General features: G+C 35.3%; 1 protein-coding gene and 2 long non-coding RNA genes across 4 annotated transcripts; all 3 read left to right on the top strand.

The window, feature by feature from the left end:
• Positions 1–7,807: 7,807 nt before the first annotated feature.
• On the top strand, positions 7,808–11,476 carry LOC126701080 (putative disease resistance protein RGA3). Its single transcript, XM_050399218.1, has 3 exons — positions 7,808–11,024; positions 11,169–11,317; positions 11,408–11,476. The coding sequence occupies exon 1, from the start codon at positions 7,808–7,810 to the stop codon at positions 9,836–9,838; it is 2,031 nt and encodes a 676-aa protein (XP_050255175.1). The 3' UTR covers positions 9,839–11,024; positions 11,169–11,317; positions 11,408–11,476.
• Positions 11,477–12,310: 834 nt separating this feature from the next.
• Positions 12,311–13,880, top strand: LOC126700236 (uncharacterized). The gene is made up of 3 exons (XR_007647088.1): positions 12,311–12,414; positions 12,865–12,950; positions 13,400–13,880. It is a non-coding gene; the product is annotated as an uncharacterized LOC126700236 (long non-coding RNA).
• An 81-nt stretch (positions 13,881–13,961) lies between these two features.
• Positions 13,962–18,589, top strand: LOC126698596 (uncharacterized). Of its 2 annotated transcripts, XR_007646510.1 has the most exons (5): positions 13,962–14,118; positions 14,263–14,475; positions 14,558–14,717; positions 17,603–17,873; positions 18,040–18,589. It is a non-coding gene; the product is annotated as an uncharacterized LOC126698596 (long non-coding RNA). The 2 variants fall into 2 exon arrangements; XR_007646509.1 differs by having other exon boundaries at positions 14,263–14,717.
• The last annotated feature ends 2,280 nt before the right edge of the window (positions 18,590–20,869 follow it).

Raw genomic sequence — 20,869 nt, 5'->3', positions numbered from 1 at the left:
TCTAAATCACAACTCACACCCTATAACTTTGAACTATTTTCAATTATGTTCCTATAGTTTCGTTTTTTTTTTCTTTTCATTTTAGTGCTTTAACTTAAATATGTTTTTAGTGTAATTCTTCCATCTATATAACTTTGTTAAGCCTCATAAAACCATGTGGTTTTGCTTTGATTCAAAATCTAAACTGAATCTTTGTTGTGCTTTTAGTTCAACCTGTTTGTTTGTTCATTTAGACTTCTTAAAGTAGATTGTTTAACCGAATATATTAGCCAAGTGATTATTTAGGTTAATTATGATATCTAGGTTAAATAGTGAAGGATCGTATCATGCAAACAGTGAAAAAATAAATAACACACAGATATGATCATCTAGAAAAACCAATGAAACGAACCGTTTTAAGGTAAAAACCTTGGAAGGATTTTACCTAACTATCCTCAAGGTAAATAAATCCACTAATAGAGAATTGAAGTTTTTACAATAAGATTTAACCCTAAATCTATTGTTACCTTCAGTAGTAATTTATTGACACGACTAAGTGCAAGCTCCAAATCCACGGACTCTTCTCTCTTAGATTTGTAGCACACAAGCTCCCACGCTTATGACTTTGAGATCTCACTCAAATGTTTCATATCACCACTTGTTGATCTTGCGGCAACTAGATTCCACCATCACTTGATTGTAGATCTTGTTCCGGTAGATACTTGTAGAGTTAAAAGGCACAGAACCTTTTAGACCTCACTGGAGTAACTCACAAGTCTTCCAAGAGTCTTCAAAACATAGTTAGGATTTTCCTTTTATACTTAGAAATGTTGAACTAAAACCTTAAACGTTTTCGCAAGCTTGGGCCTAATTTAAATTCTGTAGAATTTGTTTTTCTGCAATTTTTGATCGGTCGAGCCTGTCCTTCGATCTATCGAGCTTCACTAAAATTTAATTCTTTTTCCTACAACTTGAATGTTCTTGAGACTTGACTTGAAATTTGAAACACTTTGAGCAATGTCTAACACCTATTTTAGACATGTTTTTGTTCTCGATTTGCCAAAATAAACACATTAGGACTCTAAACATTTAATCCTAAATCTTTAGAACCTAACACAATCATCTACAACAAATCAAGAATTATTTATTTTTAATAGAAATTATGAAAGAAATTTAAGAAAAGAAAGAGTAATCATTAGAGAGAGAGAGAGAGAGAGAGCTATTCACTGACTTAAAGTTTCTAAGCAATGAATGATGAGATGAAGTGCACATATCAAGGCCCAAGGGCATCCAAAACATCTATAAACTTTAAGTTAGTGAATAGCTCTCTCTCTCTATCTCTCTCTCTCTCAACTTGGAAATAGTGTCTAGTGTCAAGCCTGATATAGAACGTCAATCTAGTATGATAAACGTAGGCAAAAATGTGCATGCTCTTGAATTCAAGAGGAATCTTAAAGAGGAGATAAAAGCAAGTTTGGCTAGGCTAGACAAAGGTAACTAGGTAAGAGACCTATGGTAGAAGCGCCTAAGCTGAAACCCATGTCCAGGCCCTTTCCTTGGCTTCAAGATATATCTATGCTAGCTACTTGTCACAATTATGTTGTTGTTGGTTACATTAGACCAAATTGTCATTTTCTTAGGTAAGAACCAAGACCAAATTGTCACAATTAATGATCCAAAGTTTGTTCCTATTTGTCAACATTGTGGTGCTACTAAACACACTTGTCCAGTTTGTCTTAAATCAAAATCTAAACTTAGTGAATCTTAGTCTAGTACAAGAAATCATGTACCCAAAGTCATAAGTCCAGAAAAATTGCTTTGTAAGCTTGGAAAAATTTAAGATTTTGACTTGTGAAAGAAAATTTCAAAATTTGTATCACTCTCAAATGAATTTTGATTTCCCCCAAATGGAAAAGTGAGCTGGGATGGAAAATATCAAAATTTGTAGAGAATACCCTCACCTGATATACATAAGCTAGGACTTTCGTGATGAATAATGTTTGCTTCAAAATAACAATTTCTCACGGATGCGTTAATATTCACATTGATTATTGGGCCATGTACACATATTCAGAAACTATTTACAAGAAATAGAATTTCTTCCCCTAAGAATGTGCACAAGAGTCATATAGAAATGAAAAAACTCTCCGATATACTACTCTAGAGTATACTCTCACCTTTTTTAACACGAATAGACAAAGGGTCAAGGAGAAATGAGGGCAAGAGATGAAGGTATGAACAAGGATAATGATGCATGAGGGGTGCAAGATGAATGAGAAATGAAGCTCAAACAAAAAACAAAACAAAATGCTACAAAGTATAAGGTAAACATGACATGCTAGGATGAAGAAATAAGGTATAGACCAATGCATGACAAGGGTAGCAAAGGTGTGTGCAAGAGGTAGGTATATGCAATGCATGACCAAAGCATGGAAAATGCACATGTGGGGCAAGTTGTGTTAAATACACAACCAATGAACCAAACATGATCCTAATGAGGAAACATGAGAAATCCCAAAGTTTGGTACTCATTGGAGTCCAAACAAGTGAGAAAATGCCTAAGAGGCATTTTATTAAACACCTAGTGTGCACACTATGAACAATAATATGAAACAATGCATGAACATCATGAAATCCACCCTTAATACATGCTCTTTTTGCCACAAGGGGCTAACATCCAAAGCAAATCATCAAAAGAAACATATCCCATACAAAAAATTTGACAAAAATTAAGTTTTCCCAACCCCTAAGATGAAAATCCCAACCAAGAGCACAAAAACTCTCCAAAACATAATCTAAAGATCAAAATCAATGAAAAGAGTTTAGAATTACCTTAGAGATGTTAATGGAATGAAAAACCATTCCAATTGGTTGGGTTTTGATGTAAAAATGTTGAAAGAGGGGTTTTAAAGAGGATGAGGGAAGTTTAAAATAGATTTTCCATGAAAAGCCCTTTAAAAAACTGTTTCTAGGAATTTTGCAATTGGGCGAGTTAAGAGACGAGTCGCCAGTGAGTCGTGAAAACCTCTAGATGAACTCGCAACTCGTGAGTGAGTCGCCAAAACAAGTAGCCAAAACTCGCTACTCACCAGTAAGTCGCCAAAACTCGCTACTCATGAATGAGTTGCCAAATGAGTAGCCAAAAATTTTGACACTTGTTTCTCAACACAAAACATGCTAAAAACAATGAAAAACATAGTAAGCACTAAACATGAACACAAAGAGTGATAAAATCACTTCCAAATACATATAAAATGATCAAAAATCTTTTTAGTTTGATCAAACATGTAGTTGAGCACACATACAACACATTTAATCAAGTACAATCGAACAAATGAATAAGACATTCATTGAATATTAGGCATGTGTGTTGTGTGTGTGTATCAAATGTGGAATAGTCCTTAGTCTAGAGTGAAGCTTCAATGATCAATTCTAAAAGTTCACTTGGTGTATAAAACACTAGTGAATGTTTAGGCCCCTAATTTCAAAATAACCAACACAAGCTTATACTCAAACAATATATGTGTGGAATGATAAGTACAAGCAATACCCAAATAAACAAACTACTTTAAACCATAATTAATCACAACACAGCAGCAATTAAAGGTAAAGAGTAAGGGTTAGATAGATGCAAACACAAAGATAACACTAGCACGTGTTATTCGAAGAGGAAACCGAAGAACTCAGCTAAAAACCTCTCCACCGCTCTCCAAGCGGTAAAATGATCCACTAAAGAATAAAGTTGGGATACACGAATAGCAATAGACCTTCTAAGCCTGATCTACCCGATGCACCTAAGCCCTCCAAGCTTCTTGCTCCAACAAGGTTAAGTCTAACCGTGTTTTCTTTAGCTTTCCGGATCCCGCAATAAGCCCATTGCATCAACCAAACGAATTGGTCATCTCTAAACTGCCTCCTAAGCACCAAATAACCTCCTCACATATATGGGTATAGTAAGATAAGGATTTGGACAATGAACCTCTCAAGGGTATGTCAATTGAGAGGGTGAGAGTAGACGAATTTGAGAATCAAATATATAAGATTGTGGATGAGTCAATCTTGTTATTCTTTAGGGTTTCTCTCTCAAAATTATCTCTAGAAGCTCTCTACATTTCATGGGTATAAGGGTATATATAGTAGGGTACATGAGGAATGTGAAAAGACATTTTTCTGCAAAATAGGGTGTTCTGGTGACTCACTCACGACTGGGATAAATCGCGAAATAACTGACTAGCCAGACTGTCCTTTTTGTCCTGTAGTGCTCCAGCTATGATAACCCTTCAGCTTCCTGCATGCTTCACATGTGTAGTATTTTGGCGAGTCAACAGTCGCGAGCCACTCGCGAGATCCAATAGCGAGAATCCGCTTAAATTCACACACACTTGAATTCTTCACATTCTCTCACACACAACTCTTACATGATTCACACCTAAATACAGGGTATCTAGCAAATTTGGCAGAGAATAAAGCCAACACAAGGTTAAATAAATTCAACCTTACAATCTCCCCCTTTGGCTATTCCGTGAGAAAACCCTAAAACAGACTCTAGACTTAAAATATGAGTTAGGAACAATTGCCAAAACTCACTCACACCAAACTCTAGATTCTGTTAAGCTCTTGAACCATACGAACAAGTTTTCCTGAAAACAATAACACAAGAAGTTCATTGTAAGCAGAAATCTTGAAATTCATATGAAGCAAGCACAATGTGATCAAGCAATCACAATGCGATCAAGCAATCACAATGCGATCAAGCAATAATGAATATAACAATAAACCATGGCTTGACCAAACAAGAACAATCACTATAAATAGTGACCATAATGATCATTCACACAATGAATGAACATCCAAACATACAAGCTAATAAGCTCAATGCAAAGTATTATTTGCATGTCCAACACTCAACCGATATAAGAACACTAAAGTTAATGCATCAAGGATTCAAGATCCAACAAAGGCACAAGAGTACTAAAGATAATGCAAACATAATCTAAAAGTACTAAAAAGCTACAAAGCAAAGGTACATATGGAATAGTTTAAATAGCTAAAAATGCAAGCATCCATAACACATAATATCCAAATATTTTAAAACCAAAGTATAAAAGTCATATAGTACTTAAAAACCAAAGTACTAGAATAAGTGCTATGAAAATCCATAAAAGCTATAAAGAAACACTATAAGATAGCTATAAAAACTTTAAACTTTAAACTGTTCTCCCTCTTAAGATAGGCCCCCCCTCAAGAGCTACTCCATACTACTCCCTTTTTTTTACTGGAATGGCCAAAGGGCTAATGCTGGTTCGTGAAGCTATCAAACTTAGCTGTGAGCAAGTTGATTTGGTCCTACATGGTTGTAAGTTTGTTGGAGTGCTCAGTTTGGACATCCCTAAGCCATCAATCCTCTCAAGAATGATCTGAAAAGCATCTGGAGGCACTAATGAAGACAATGAAGCTTGGTTCCTTCCATGACCACCACCTCTTCTTGAAGAAGGTGGTTGTCCTTCCGCTTTCCGCTTCAATCTCGGTATCCGCAGGATGTTCTTGTTCAAGATCATCCACTTTCTCATCACTTGGAAGACGAACTCTACTCCTTTTGAAACGCCACATCCCTAAACAATCGGCACACCCCAATGCAAAAACGATGTATCAATTCGGTAAAAACAAAACAACAATAGAAAACCTCTTCCTCCTTTCAATTTTTACTCTGACATCTTTAGTTCTTGCACTTCTTGTATGTTTCGTTTCCTCTCTATATATACCCAAGGATCAGCATAACATTATTATTTTCCATCTTCAAATATGTCTTTTGCAATTCAAAGTTTTTGCCGTTGCTTTTCCTATTTGAATTAGCATCTCTAATTTCTTATTATTTCTATACTTTGAAATTTTGTTATACTTTATCGGCTAGTGTTCTTCCAATTTAGCCCTTGAGTATTTGTAGTAAAAGTTATATTCTTTTGAATGGTTGATTTTTCAATGCAGCTATGATCCATATATAAAAGAAAAAAATCTATAACCTCTTAAATGTTTGTTGTAAAAAGTCAGATTTATTTGTCAATGTTGAATTGAGCGTTTATATTGAAAGTTTAAAGTCTACAGGTATTTGTGATTTTTTTTTTTTTTTGTCGTGTAATTATGTTATTTTTTATTTTCACTGTTTGGATTTGATTAACGCTTTTTTTTTTTTTTTTCTAAAATTAAATAGCCAACATATTGTTAACATTGAGTTATTGAATTTTTAGGGATTATTTACTAAAGTTGGATGAGTGGTGTACACATTAATGTTTCAATTGATGACTTTAGGTTTCAATTAATTTTGTTTTGCATAATTTAGTTGGGTTTGGTTCAAATTACAAATTTACAACTAGTGTAACTCTAAATTAAGTTACACCACTCAATATTTCTTTATTGGATGACAATTTTAACAAATCAATCATTGGATTAAATTCTATTTTTATACTCTACATTTTTGCAAAATTTCAAGATTATCTAAGATCAATAACTAGTGTTTAAATCTTAAGTTTTTGCATTTAAAATTGTGCATTAAATATGGGCTTCTAGATTAAATGGTAAATGACATTTGATTGACATGAAACTTTTTTTTTTTTTTTTTTTTTTTGAAACTGATTGACATGAAACTTGGAGTATGTGTTAAGAACATGTTCAAAATGAACATATAATTCAATGCTTGAATTTTTTTTTTAAAAACTAATCCAATAAAAAGCAATTAGGTGGTATAACAAATGACATTGTAGTGCCACCTTGGTACTATTGGGTTCATGTTGTCAACAACACAAGTCACTACCATTTAAATTATCAGTGTATGGCATGGACAGCTTACGAGAACTAATAAATATGGGGTTCCTATAAAAATACTAATAAATTAAATTGCACTAACATAATTAATATATAGTAAATCCAAAGAAGAAAAATAGAGAACAAATAAAACATTACAAACTACAAAGACTGTCAAATCAAAATGTTAAAAAATGTAGGGTTCAATTTTAGATGTGCTCAGTCTTTCTTTGTTCTTGAGAATGGTCGCCACGCCACCTCTCCAGGACCATTACATAAATTATAAAGGTAACATGTGATTTATTCAGGTGTTGTTGCGCAAGACTCGCGCACATGGTTACAGTCACAGATATATTGCTGTGTATATATAGTAATAATTTTTTGACTGATGAGCGTATGAGTTTTTCAAAACGTATTCCTGCAGCATTGGCCCTTTAGACAAATATTTAATGAAGATGTGCTAGTTCCATCACCAAATGGTTTATGTCCCCATTCCATGATGAGAATGATCAAAGATAGAAGAAACCTGAATTTCTCCGCAACTTCTACAAAACCATGATGAGAATGAGCGCGATGTGCATAATGTTCGTGTATGAGCAGCAATACATATATATATAATATTCTCTCTCTATGTATATCTGTGCATAGGCTATTAAACAAAAATGTTATATTGAAGATGCTGCAGAATTGCACATGTAGATGGTGCTATAAGAACGTTGATGCGCAGTTCACAATGCAGGTGTCTGTGTTATATATTACTTTGTTTACCATATAATATGAATTTTGAGTCTGCCAAAATGTGAACGTATATCTGAATTGGCCCTTGAACAAATATTTAATGATGATGACCAAGCTCCAACACATGGTTTTGTCCCCGCACAGAACAAATAGATATGTGCAAGTTGGTGATCTGATGCTCCCATCTTCTATATGATTATTATTGCTGATAGACTTTAGCATCCTGATTCTTCTATAGTTTCCCAATACTTTCCAGCTTATTTTTTGCTTTTACCTGAGTACTAAAGAAAACATGGCTGAGGCTTTCGTTGCTGATGTTGCTAAGGGAATTCTAAGCAAGCTGATTCCACTTGTTAGTGAGCAGATCAGCCTTGCTTGGGGTTTCAAGGAGGAGCTGACACAGCTTCGTGGGTCTGTAGAGATGATTCAGGCTGTGCTGGCTGATGCACAGAGAAGGAAAGTGAGAGAAGAGTCCTCAAGGCTTTGGCTGCAGAGGCTTGAAGATGTTGCTTATGATGCTGATGACTTGCTGGACGAGCTTGCTTATGAGATTCTCCGGCGAAAGGTAGAGATCCGGAACCAAATGAAGAGAAAGGTACACTCCTTCTTTTCATTTTCAAACCCTATTGCATTTCGTATCAAGATGGCCAACAAAGTTAAGGCTATTGGTGAATTGCTAAAAGGGATTAATGATGATGCAAATCAATTTAGACTTCCTAAAGTGAGCTCTGTAATTTCAAATCCTAAGATTATTCCAAACCGAGAGACAGACCCCAGTCTTGATTATTCCGAAATTGTAGGAAGGAGAGATCACGTTGGAGAAATTGTAAACTTGTTGCTTAGTGCAACCAATCAACAACTCTCAGTCATTCCTATAGTAGGAATGGCAGGTTTGGGAAAAACAACTTTAGCAAAACTAGTGTACAATCATGAGCTAGTAATAAGACATTTTGATGAAAGGATATGGGTATGCGTCTCAGATGATTTTGATGATAAAAGGATTTTGAGAGAGATTCTTGAATCCATTACTGAAGAATCATGGACATCAAATAATAAGGGTGCAATAATTAAACGTCTTCAAACACAGTTGCAAGCTAAAAGATATCTTCTCATACTTGATGATGTATGGAATGAAAAGAGTCAAAATTGGTGTAATTTAAAGAGTTGCTTGTCAACAATTAGTTCAAATACTGGAAATAATATTATTGTAACAACTCGTAGTGACAAGGTGGCAGAAATCATGGAAACAGTTCCTCGACAATACTTGGAAAAGATATCAAAAGATGAATGTTGGTCCATAATCAAGAAAATTGTATCAAAAAATGAAAGCATTCCATTAACTCCTGATTTGGAGACGATCGGAAGGGACATTGCTGAAAAATGTGGAGGGGTTCCATTGGTAGCAAGCATTTTAGGAGGGACAATGTCACGTAAAAAGCAGAAAAGTAAGTGGTTGACAATTCAAAATAGTGAAGTTTGGAGTTATCTACATGATAGTAATGAAATGCTCCCAATATTAGAATTAAGCTTTGATCATCTTCCATCACTTTCTCTTAAACAATGTTTTGCATATTGTTCAATTTTTCCTAAAGATTATGAGATTAAAAAGGAAGAATTAATTGAGTTTTGGATGGCTGAAGGGTTCCTTCAACCAGCTCAAGGAAGCAGTTTGGTAATGGAGGATATTGGTAACAAGTATTTTAATATCCTTTTAGAGAATTCATTATTCCAAGATGTGAAAAAGGATATGTATGATAATATTACAAGTTGCAAAATGCATGATTTGGTACATGATCTTGCCCGCTCAATTTCAAAATTTGAAACCTTGATTTTGAAGGATGATTCGAGGGGTGATATCCATCATGTACGGCGCCGTTTATTAGTCCAATATGATTGGGAAACAAAACCAAGAATTCCACTTTCAAAAGATAGTGTTCGGAGATTGCGCACACTTATTTCAGAGAATGCTACGTTTGGAAACTTATTATCTAATTTTAAGTGCTTGCGTGTTCTGAAATTATCTGGGAATAGCATAACAGAGATATCAGAATCAATTGGTTGCTTAATACACTTGAGGCTTCTTCACATCTTATGGGCTGAGATCAAAGCATTACCAGAGTCCATTACCAAGCTCTACAATTTGCAAACTTTAAGACTTCAAGGGTGCTATAGTCTCGAAGAACTTCCAAAAGATCTAAACAAATTGGTTAACTTGAGCCATATTTACGTTGATGATTCTTCTTACATCCATCAATCACCAAAAGATATGGGGGAGTTGAATTTTCTACAAACGTTGTCATTTTTCATTGTGGGTCAAAGATGAAGGACATCAGATCAATGAATTGGGGTCCTTGAATCAACTAAGTGGAAAATTAGACATCGAGAATCTGGAGAATGTGAGAGATCAAGAAGAAGCTAGAAGTGCAAATTTGGCAAAATTGGACAAAATAAACCAATTAGGATTTTATTGGAGTGATGGTTCAGATAGAAAAGTCAACCACCATATTGAAGAAGAAGTGCTGGAAGCCCTCTATCCTCATCAAAATCTGAAATCCTTAACAATTGATGGCTTTGGTGGAAAGAAATTCCCATCATGGATGTTGACAAGTCGTAATGCCATGGATGCTTTGTCGCCTTTTTACAATTTGATCAAGATAAATTTAAATCACTGCAACAAATGTAAACAAGTTCCCACCCTCGGCCATCTACCATGCCTCGAGGTTCTTAAAATAGAGGGAATGGATAATGTGACATGTATTGGAGTTGAGTTCTACGGCGTGCACAGTAATGTATTGTTCCCGGCATTAGGAAGACTCATTTTTAGGAATTTGCAAAATCTAAGGAAGTGGAAGGATGCGCTGGAGGTGACACCAGCAAGTGTGGTGTTTCCTTGCCTTGAGTTGCTGATCATTGAGAAGTGTCCTCAACTGATGAGTGCCCCATATAATTTTCCGTTTCTACAGAGATTAAAGGTTTCTGAAATCAGCTACACGGCATTGGAAAGTATTAGCAGCAATCTTACAACACTCACGTCCGCCCGTATTTATGAAGTGCCAGAACTTGCTTTTGTGCCACAACAGCTTTTCTGTTGCCAATCACTCGAGATAAAACTGAGTTATATACCGGACGCCTTCATTTTCCTGAAGTGGGGAACTGAGTTGAAAATATATGGCTGTTTTCCAGGTATACAAGCTATCCCAAACGAAATTCAATATTTAACTTCCCTTACATCTCTGGGAATATATGAATTTCATGGAATAGAAGCTGTGCCTGAGTGGTTGGGCTACCTTTCTTCTCTTCAAGAACTCTTTCTACATGATTGCAATAACCTAATGTATCTTCCCACAGCGCAAACCATGCAATGGCTCACCAGATTACAAACAATAGAAATTCGAAATTGCTACAAGTTACAGGAAAGATGTGCAAGCGGGGCAGAGTGGTTCAAGATTTCCCACATTCCAAACGTCGTGTTCTGGTAGCTATGCAGATTGGTCCAAGACAGATGAGCAGTAAGTTTTTTGATTCCTCAAATCCTCTTCTCTTATACATTTGTTTGAATGAACAAATTATATATTTTCATACTCAACCTTAATTTCTTTATTCCTCTACTCACTTTTCCTAATATATATACATTCCTTATTCTCTATCAAAAGAATGGAAAAAAATCGAATCATCTGATATTCAAGAGCTCCTTGCGATGCATCACCAAATTAGAGAAGCTGATGAATTTTCACTTCAGCATCCCCAATCACAGAAAAATGGCCCAACATTGACCATATTCCAATTTTACAGAAATAATGTGGTAATTCCATCTAAACCTGATCTTTTCCTCTTCTTTACTAGTAAACCTTTTTTTAAGGAACCAAATATTAAATGATGTGCTTGTTTGTAGCTTATTCCATGGTTGTTATGGAACTGGGGAAAGAACTGAAATGCGTTAATGTGAAAAAAAAGTTCAGGTACTTTTGATTTCTCTTTTTCCCGAGGCATTTTATTTTTTCTTTTCCAATATAGCAGAATGCAAGGGAAATTCAATAAAACTATGTTTGCTTATATATCGTGGAAAAGAAAATTTTCACTAGCACAATATTGATATTAGCAATCTATTGTTGAAGCACTTCAGCCAACATTCAAGTATTTAATAGTGTAGCCGTAGAGTTTTAGTTTACATTCACAATCTTAGCTTTGTATTATGCAATTATCAGGTCCAATGGGAGCATTACTTTGTACCATCATCATGCTTCTAATCTATCATTGTTCTTCAGTAGCTCAATGGTTCAGTGGTTGCCGCCAACTGATTGGTTGTAGGTTCAAACCCTACTTGGGGAGATTTGATTCATTCGCTTTGACCGTTAATGATAGGTAACCTGCTCCAGTGTCTTTGTTTCTATTGCATTCTAAATCAACAACACGTGTAATATCTAATCTTTAAAATGAAAATTTATATCATCTGCCACAATTTTAAAAAAAAAATTGTGAGAGAAGGAATGCTAAAAAAAAAGGGTGATCTTTTTAGTGAAAATGATGTCATATTGAATAATAGACATTTATATAATAAACGCAAACAGGGATAACAAAGACAACATCTTTCTAGCTAAATCTTGTGTAGTACTCTGCATTTCCTTCCATATAAGAGCCGCTTGTTTGTTTTGATATGAATTTTTTGTTTTTTTGTTTTTTTGATATCATTGCAGCCTTGTACTCCAAAAATTTTAAATTCAGGGGTGGTACTTTGCATTTCATTTGATATATGAGCCACTTGTAGCTTTTGATTTATAGGGGGCTATTCTTCTTGCAGTGACCTGAGATATAGTTTTCAAATCAGTCAAACTTGGACACCTAAGCACATTCATAGTTGAACGCATCATATTTTGATGATCTTAAAGCTTTGCTGGAGTGGTGGGTAACTTTTCCTTTCCTTAAGAGCTGAATTTTGTGGTACAAGATTGCTAATTTCTGGAGCAAATTAAGGAATGCAAACCATTCTGATAGAGATGCTCTTTGGTATTAGCTAAGAGGAAGGTCTACCAAAGTGGTTGAAAATTTGTTAGAATTTACTACCATTTGATGCTCACTTTACACACACACACACACACACACAAAGCTGAATATTTCGTACTGTTTGCTGCCAGAGAGGTTAAATAGAGGACATAGACATTCCAAGAATTGTGTTATGCCAGGGTGTTAATTTGATTCCTATCTTGTTTAAGTTCATTAAAATTTGTGAGTTTCCTCCAATCTCATGTTCTTCTCTTCTTCTCTATCTTGTGTGCTTACTAGATTTCTTGATATTGTAAAAATAATCCTTTATCTTCTAATGTTCTGCCTTAAAATCATTCTTTTTGTTAGGCTCAATTTTTGTGGCAAATTGATGGAAGTCAGAGGTCGAGGACCCAGCGCATATTATGATTGTCATTGAAGTTGGATTCTTGAAGGTTTCATAAATCTATCCTTTTCTATGCTACTCTTTTTTTTTTTTCTTACGCATTTTCTATGTATTGGAATGAAATTATGCACCTTGGGGATTTTCTCTTTCACACTTTAAGACTATAGAAGAACTTAATGATATATAATTGGTAAACTTTAATGAAATTTTTATATCTACTTTTTGTTTATGTGCAGTCGTATTGTTGTTTTCATTAGACAGTGAATCCAAAGCATCACTATTGTAGCATAATACCTAGTATGTTAGGACTAAAGATCAATTTCTGTTGGACAAGGCTAAATGCTTTGGGATTTTATGCTTACCTCAAGTCTCTGCCTCAACTTCAGCACACAGCGCCATAATATTTAAAAGTTAAAACCACAGAATTAGAAAGAATGGATTTTTTTTTCTTCTATAGTTGGGGAACATTTCATTTATACATCATCTGTCTGTTAACAGTTGCAAGAAGCCGGAACATATACCAGCACTGGATAAGCATTGGATGTGGTGCAGTGCCTTGTTGAATATTGGATGCTAGTTATTTTTCAATGTTCCAATAAAAGGTCACATTTGATCAACAGGCACTCAATCTGCTTCATTCCCTTCAAACTTCAACCAGCTGACAGAGGGTTTGAGCAAAACGCTGTGAAATTTTTGACTTGTCTGTAAATGACCTATTTAATGTCCCCAAGAAAGAAGAGCCTCTTTTCATTTTATATCTGATACCAAGTTTACACAATTTTTGGTAAGTCATTACTTTTTCTGGGTTTCTTCTCCTTTTTCTTCTTTTTAACTTGTGTGAAATTTCTGGTTGCTGGCCAATTGGAATAATATTGCATCTATGTCTGCAATGTTTACAAGTTTACTCTACATGGTAGCACCACCTCTGTCAACCAACAAAATTTAAGGTGAGTCTTAGTTTTCCAGCTTTTACATCATGGTTTCTGCTATCTCTTATGTACTTAGTAATGGATCTTTTTTACAAAATATTCAATCTTTTTTTTTTTTTTGGTTATGGTTCACAAAATAATTTCTTCTTCATATCTTTCCAGCTTCAATTAATGTCAGTTTTGTTCTTCTCTTCTTGTAAGCTTTTCCTTAACAAAAAGGCCAATTGGTTCGGATGCTACAATTTCTGCAAATGTTGGAAGAACAGTTCTTTATAGTAAGCAGATAAGGTAATGGACATATATAACTTTTATTGGCTATTATTCAAATTACAATTTAGTTTAGAATTTCATTCTGTTACTCATAGTAATGATTTGAAAGTTTTAGTGTTTTACACATCCAGTCATTTATGAGTTTCATGAATATAAAAACAGTGAATGGCCACTCTGCCGAGAGATTTTGATTACTCCTCTAACCAATTAGAAGAGGGCAAGATCCATGACATACTCCAACAGTGGCAGGATGGCATATTCTTGTTTCAATTGGGCCGTGACAACTGACAATTACAATGAACTTGCCACTAGAGAAGCTACATATATTCACGAGTATGGTGGCTTCTTTGAAGTTTTTCGAATTTCTACATTTTGGTAAGATATGTTTCTTGTGAATAAGTTGGTTAGATTTCTTGACATTTATTGTGGAGGATGCTAACCAAAGTTAGCTACACAGGTTTCTTCCATGCCCTATGTATATACTAAACAAGGGATCTTTTTACTAAACAGAATCCCTAACAGTTCATCCACCTATCAAATCTTATCTGTTATCATGGCCTCACCTAGAGGCTAGAGCCCTTTGTTCCAGTGACTTCAACACTTCAATGCTAGCTAAGGTACGAATCTGATGGTTAGCCATCTTGCACACTTGATTGATTGTCAAATAGTTTCACAGAAAAATCGCTTCAGCATATCTCTGCCAGAGCAATTTAATAATAATAGCTTCAGTTAATAGATTTTTACATATCTGTAAGAGCATTAGCATTGGACCAATGCTAAGAGCATTCACATCAGCTCGTCTAAAAGATTCCGTCTATTTTACACCAAAAACCTATTTTTTCTATTTTACACCATCATTGTTACAAAACACCCATATCAGTTCATCTATTCTATCACCTCTCTTATTTAAATAATCAATTTTCTTAATTATTTTATTATTTCTCACCTAACCCATTACCCGTTTTTATACGCGCTTTCTCTCTCTCTTCTATCTCTCCATACCCGATCTCTCCCTCTTGGTCTATCTCCCCATACCCTCTCTCTCCACTCTCCACTCACGAGCCTCTCTCTCTCTCTCTCCACTCACGAGACTCTGTTCTAGAGTTTCTCTGAAACTCCTCTCTATTCCAAGATTTTCACTCCTCTCTATTCCAAACATTCTGAACTTTCGATCCAAGCAAGGAGCACGGCGCCGAGAAGAACTCCGATCCAAGCACGACGAGAAGAATGCCGATCCAAGCACTCCGATCCAAGCGCGCCGATCCGCCACAAGCGCCGATCCATTCTCTCTGTCTCCGATCGAAGCACGGCGAGAAGAACTCCGATCCAAGCACTCCGATCCAAGCACGCCGATCCGCCACAAGTGCCGATCCACTCTCTCTGTCTCCGATCCAAGCACGGTGAGAAGAACGCCAATCCAAGCACTCCGATCCAAGCACGCCGATCTGCCACAAGTTCCGATCCACTCTCTCTGTCTCCGTTGGTGTGTCCGTGTGTGGGTGTGTTTGGTTTTGTGGTGTTTCTGGGTGATTTTGTTGTTGATTTTGTGGTTGATTTTTGATTTTTGTGGTTGATTTTTGATTTTGACTGTGGGAGTGTGTGTATCAGAGGAAGAAGCAGATGATGATGAGGGTGTTGGTTGTGCAAATGGAGAAGAGAGAGAAAAGAACGAGCGAAATTAGAAATTATTATAATAATGTATAGACGAGCTACAGTAACTGTGTATATATGCACGGTTACTGTAACTCATGGAAATTTTTAGATGATTTTACATAGGTTTACATGAGCTGATGTGGGAGGTTTTTTGGTCAAAATGTGTAAAATGAGGAAGTTTTTGTATTATAGAAGAGTATCCACCAACTGATGTGGATGCTCTAATGCTATTCTATTTTACCATTCTAAAAACTTACTTTATCATTATACCATCTTATTTTACAATACCTCCACATCCCAAACTTCTATTTTCCTTTTTTACTCATTAAAATAATTTATTTACAAAATAAAATAATATATATCAAAATTATATCTTCTCTCCCATCTCTCTCCTCTCTCTCATTTTCAGCTCTCTTCCCTCTGTTTCTCAAAAAAAAAAAGCTCTCTTCCCTCTGTAACTTCCGCCGAAGCCTTCATTTCCGGCAAGGTGGTGAAATAGTCCAACAATAAACATCAACTCAAACACCCAAAACTTCATAGATCAACCAAAAACGCATCAATCAACAAAACCCACAAACAAAATATCCTAAATTTCACAACTCGGCTTCAATAAAACCCAAAACTTCATGGGTCGTGGATCGTGGCTCGTACTCGCACTACTCCGGTTGTGGATCGTGGGTCGTGGATCGCAAATTCGTGATATGGGTTGCGGGTGGCTGTGCTCTGTAGTCGTGGATCGTTGGCTATGCTAGGTTGCGAATTCGTGATATGGGTTGCGGGTGCTCGTGGATCGTTGGCTGTGCTGGGTTGCGAATTCGTGATATGGGTTGCAGGTTGCGTGTGCTCGTGGATCGTTGGTTGTGCTGGGTTGCGAATTCGTGATATGGGTTACGGGTTGCGGGTGGGGTGCTCGTGGATCGTTGGCTGTGCTAGGTTGCGAATTCGTGATATGGGTTGCGGGTGGTCGTGGATCGTTGGTTGTGCTCTGTGGTGCTGGGTTGCGGGTGGCTGTTTCGGTTTTTGGGTTGGCGTGATATGGTGCTGGGTGGCTGTTTCACCGTGGTGTTGGTTTTTGGTTCAGCGATGGAGAGACAAAGATGAGAGACAGAGACGAGAGATGAGAGACAGAGGAGAGAGAGTCAGATAAAATATTTTTTTTTTTTTACAATACTTGCTACAGTGCAATTCTATGTTTAGAATTGCACTGTAGCAGTATTGCAAAAAAATTTGCAATACTGCTGTTTAGCATTCTCCAATGCTAATGCTCTAACAGCCTTCTCCTCTTGTCAATCTTGTTGTCCTAACTAAGAGGTCAACTAGTTTGAGTGCTCCAATTTATACAAAATTTTGAAGGATACTAGCCTACAGTGAGTGGATAAGGCAATGAACATATGCCTCTCTCTATGTTGACTATTATTTGCAATTATTCAATTAGCACCATTTGGTTTTTAAATTAATTGTATTATTCAATTACTTCCTGCCTGATTTGGGTGATTCTATTTTGGTCTCAATCAAGCTTATTACTTATCAAAAGTTGTAGTTCGTACACCAAAAACTATATTGTCCATGATAAGTTGAAGCAAGATACAGTGTGTAGTTTTCCTGGAAAAACATACATATATGAATGCTAAATCTAAATTGCTTACATAAACTAATTTTGCAGTCTATTCAAAAAGCAGCAGTGATAGTTGCTAATTGCTAATCAAGGCTGAACAACTTTATGCCCAGTCAATATTAAGCTTTACTATTACTAACTCCGTTACTTAATCTTGTAGCCTAAACAACTCACTAGCAAATTTACTTTTATTCTTCCCATGGCTAAATTTATGTCGTATATTTGTTTGTGCAGGTCCTGAAGTTGACAAATTTGCTAGAATCTCGGGTAAATGTAAACTAGACTAGCTGAAAGAGTTGGATACTCTTTAGTGTCATTCTGCTCTTCAATTCCTTAGGCTGGTATCTTGCAGGACATTAAAAGCTAATTGCATCTGGATGTGAAGTGTGGTTGTCAGTGGAGAAATCATTGCTACCTAAATAAATGACTCAAATCTGGAAAATTGGTGACCTAATCTGCTGCAACAATAGAATTTGTTCTCTAAATCCCAACTTAGATATTAACGGTATACCATTTTTCATTGTCATAGTTACTTAGAAAAGAATAACTCATGTTATTTAATGTCTTCTCTTTTGTCATTCTATTTAACCATTGACACTGTAGAATACAAAGAAATGTCTTTTCTGTTATTTTTGTGATAATTGAAGCTCTAATACCAGTTTGGTTGGCAGCCTCATATTTGTAATGGTATGTACGCGGCCTGACATTTCTCAGGCTATTAGCATGGTTAGTTGTTATTTGCATGATCTAAGGAAGGATCATTTGCAAGCTGCTATATGGATCTTGAGATGACTTGGGTTTGAAGTTTGAGAGAGATGAATCTTTTAGAAGACACATTGATTCAGACTATGTCAAGGATCTAGATAAGCACCATTCTACTATGAGCTACTTACATTTGCTAAAGCATTGGTGAGTTGGAGGTTGATACTGCAGTAGGCTATTGCATTGGCAACCACTACAGCTGAATACATGGGTTTGATTGTAGTCATCAAGGGGGCTCTTTGGCTACATGGTTTGATTGAAAACTTGAACATTCATCATAAGCACATATGTGTATTTTGTGACAGTCGAGTTCCATTCATTTAGAAAAAAACCAAGTCGAAATGGTATTTGATTGATACCCAACTATTGTTGTAAATAATGTCGAAATGGTATTTGATTGATACCCAAACACATTATTTCCTTAACCAAACCGAAACGGTCATCGTACGAAATTGACAACCTTTGTTTTTAAACAATTCTCTCTTAAGTAGAGAGCTCTCTACCCTCTCTCAACTCTCATTCATTCTCCTAATTTTTTTTTTTTTTTTTTTTTTTTTTGAGAAATAATTACAACATGCTGCTAACCTCACAGCTCGAACCCTTTCCTTCCTAGACCCCCAAGCACTTTGTGCATGGTTTCATTCATTCTCCTAATTGAATGAGTGATATTTGGTATAATACATATTTTACTATATAAGCCTTATAAATTGATGTGTTATCAATTACAAAAATTAATATAAATACTAATTTATTATTTTATTGAAATGACACTAATTACATTAATTACCACATCAATTTGTAATTTTTTCTTTTAATTTTCTAATAGTTTTAGCATTTTTCTAATTGCATATTAGCGTGTTGATAGTTTATTAGTGCCAAATGGACGGTAATTTGCATTTTCATTAAAAATAAAAAAAAAATTCAATTCTAGCCCCCCCCCCCCCTCAATCAAAATTTTGGTTCGGTCCCTGTGTGGATGGAAACTATTCCACCAAAGTGTTCTTCTATTTTTCGGGCTGACATAGACAGTTTGTCTTAATAAAGTTTTTTAATTTTTTATAATAACTTAAAAGTACAATATTATCTTAGTTTTGGTAGACATTATCATACCTATTTTGTGTTTACTCCCACATTTACATGTAAATATAAGAGTTTGCAAGTATTCTCTAAAATAAATTCATTATGTGTATTTTTCTCTTGTAGGAGATTTAAACTAATGACTAAGCATGCAAACATGAAACCAAGAGAATTCAAGGGTGAAAATCAGTTGAGAAGTGGCTTTTGAAAAATTTAGTGAGTCAAAGATGTGTAGAAACATAAAAGGAAAGAGAGAAATTCGTTTGAGCCAAAGATGGAAAAATCCTGGCATGAAAATTTTCTGACCAGTTTTGGTATTTTGGCCATATCTTTTTACTCCGATATCAGATTGACTTGATTCTTGTGACCACGGAAAGAGGACTTAAAGATCTAAAACTTTGTAGTTTACCAAAACTTCAGAATCTGCCGTGTTAAAGGCCAAAACCGACTTGAAGTTAACCCACTGTTCAAAAACGGGAATTACATTTTATATTTTCCCTTTTGGGATGCATGTATTTTAGGGTTTTGAATGTTATAAATATTAAAGGGATACAAAGGCAGCCACGTTTTTGGCTGCTGGGAAACCTTATTTTTCATTAATTTTGAGAGTTTTTATTTTCTATAGAAGTTTAAGAACCTAAGCTAGGGTTAGGGGTAAATTCTCAATGTTGTAAGTTGTCCACTATTCAATCCAAGCATGTTTTTCACATTTTGATCATTGAAATCAATTGTTCTCTTTTTATAATTGTTTTATTAGATTGATATTTGATTTATAATTCTTTCATAAGTTTATTCTTGAAAATCTTCTTATTGTCAAAATAGGGTTTTATAATCTCTCTAGTAAAAAATAGTAATCTTGTTAGATATAGTATTGCCTCTAAATTGTTGGAATAATTGATGAATATAATCAACCAAAGAGAGTTTTATTAATAAAGCTTATTTCTAAATCTTTCAATCGGATAATTTGTATATTTACTTACCTGATTGTGTACTAAATTGGATTGGTAGAAGATGCCTAACAATATTAGTGGATAAACCCTAACACCTTAGTGATTTTAATTACTGAATTTACCAAACTATATTTTTCCTAAGTTTCAATCATATTTTTCTACATATTATTGGTGCTTTTGACATGTTCTTGTTTTCCTTTTCTCAGTGGATTGACAACCTTAGCTACACTATAATTTTCGTTACAAAATTAGACGACATCAGTTTTTCTTCTCAAAAATAAAAAATAAAAAGAAGCTAATTTAATTAGGAAAATTAATAAAAATTGTCTTATTGTGCATTTCACATGATAAGAAGAAATGTAATATTCCTATTGGTGGTTGGAGTCCAAAATTCCAAACATGTTTGGAGCCAATTTTTTTCTTTGTATAAAACTATAAATGTTTTTTCTTCTTTTTCTAGTTCCCCCCTACCCTACCCACACCGCCCCCCCCCCCCCCCCCCCCAAACAAAAAAAAAAAAGCGTTTGCGAGATCTTTCACAATTTCATACTAGTCTTTCCCATTAATATGTGTGGAAGTGCCTTTCAGAGGCCCTTTCGTAACACCTAGGCCATAATCATAGATGTGGAGAAGTCAACATATTTTAGAAGTACAAGGGCTTTTAGATGATCTCCCATGAGATGAAAACCATCACTAACATTTCCTAGAGAGC

This window comes from Quercus robur, chromosome 9 (assembly GCF_932294415.1).
Source record: "Quercus robur chromosome 9, dhQueRobu3.1, whole genome shotgun sequence".
In the NCBI taxonomy this organism is placed as follows: Eukaryota; Viridiplantae; Streptophyta; class Magnoliopsida; order Fagales; family Fagaceae; genus Quercus; species Quercus robur.
The sequence above is the reverse complement of the archived record's forward strand: the minus strand, read 5'-3'. Positions and strand labels throughout refer to the sequence as shown.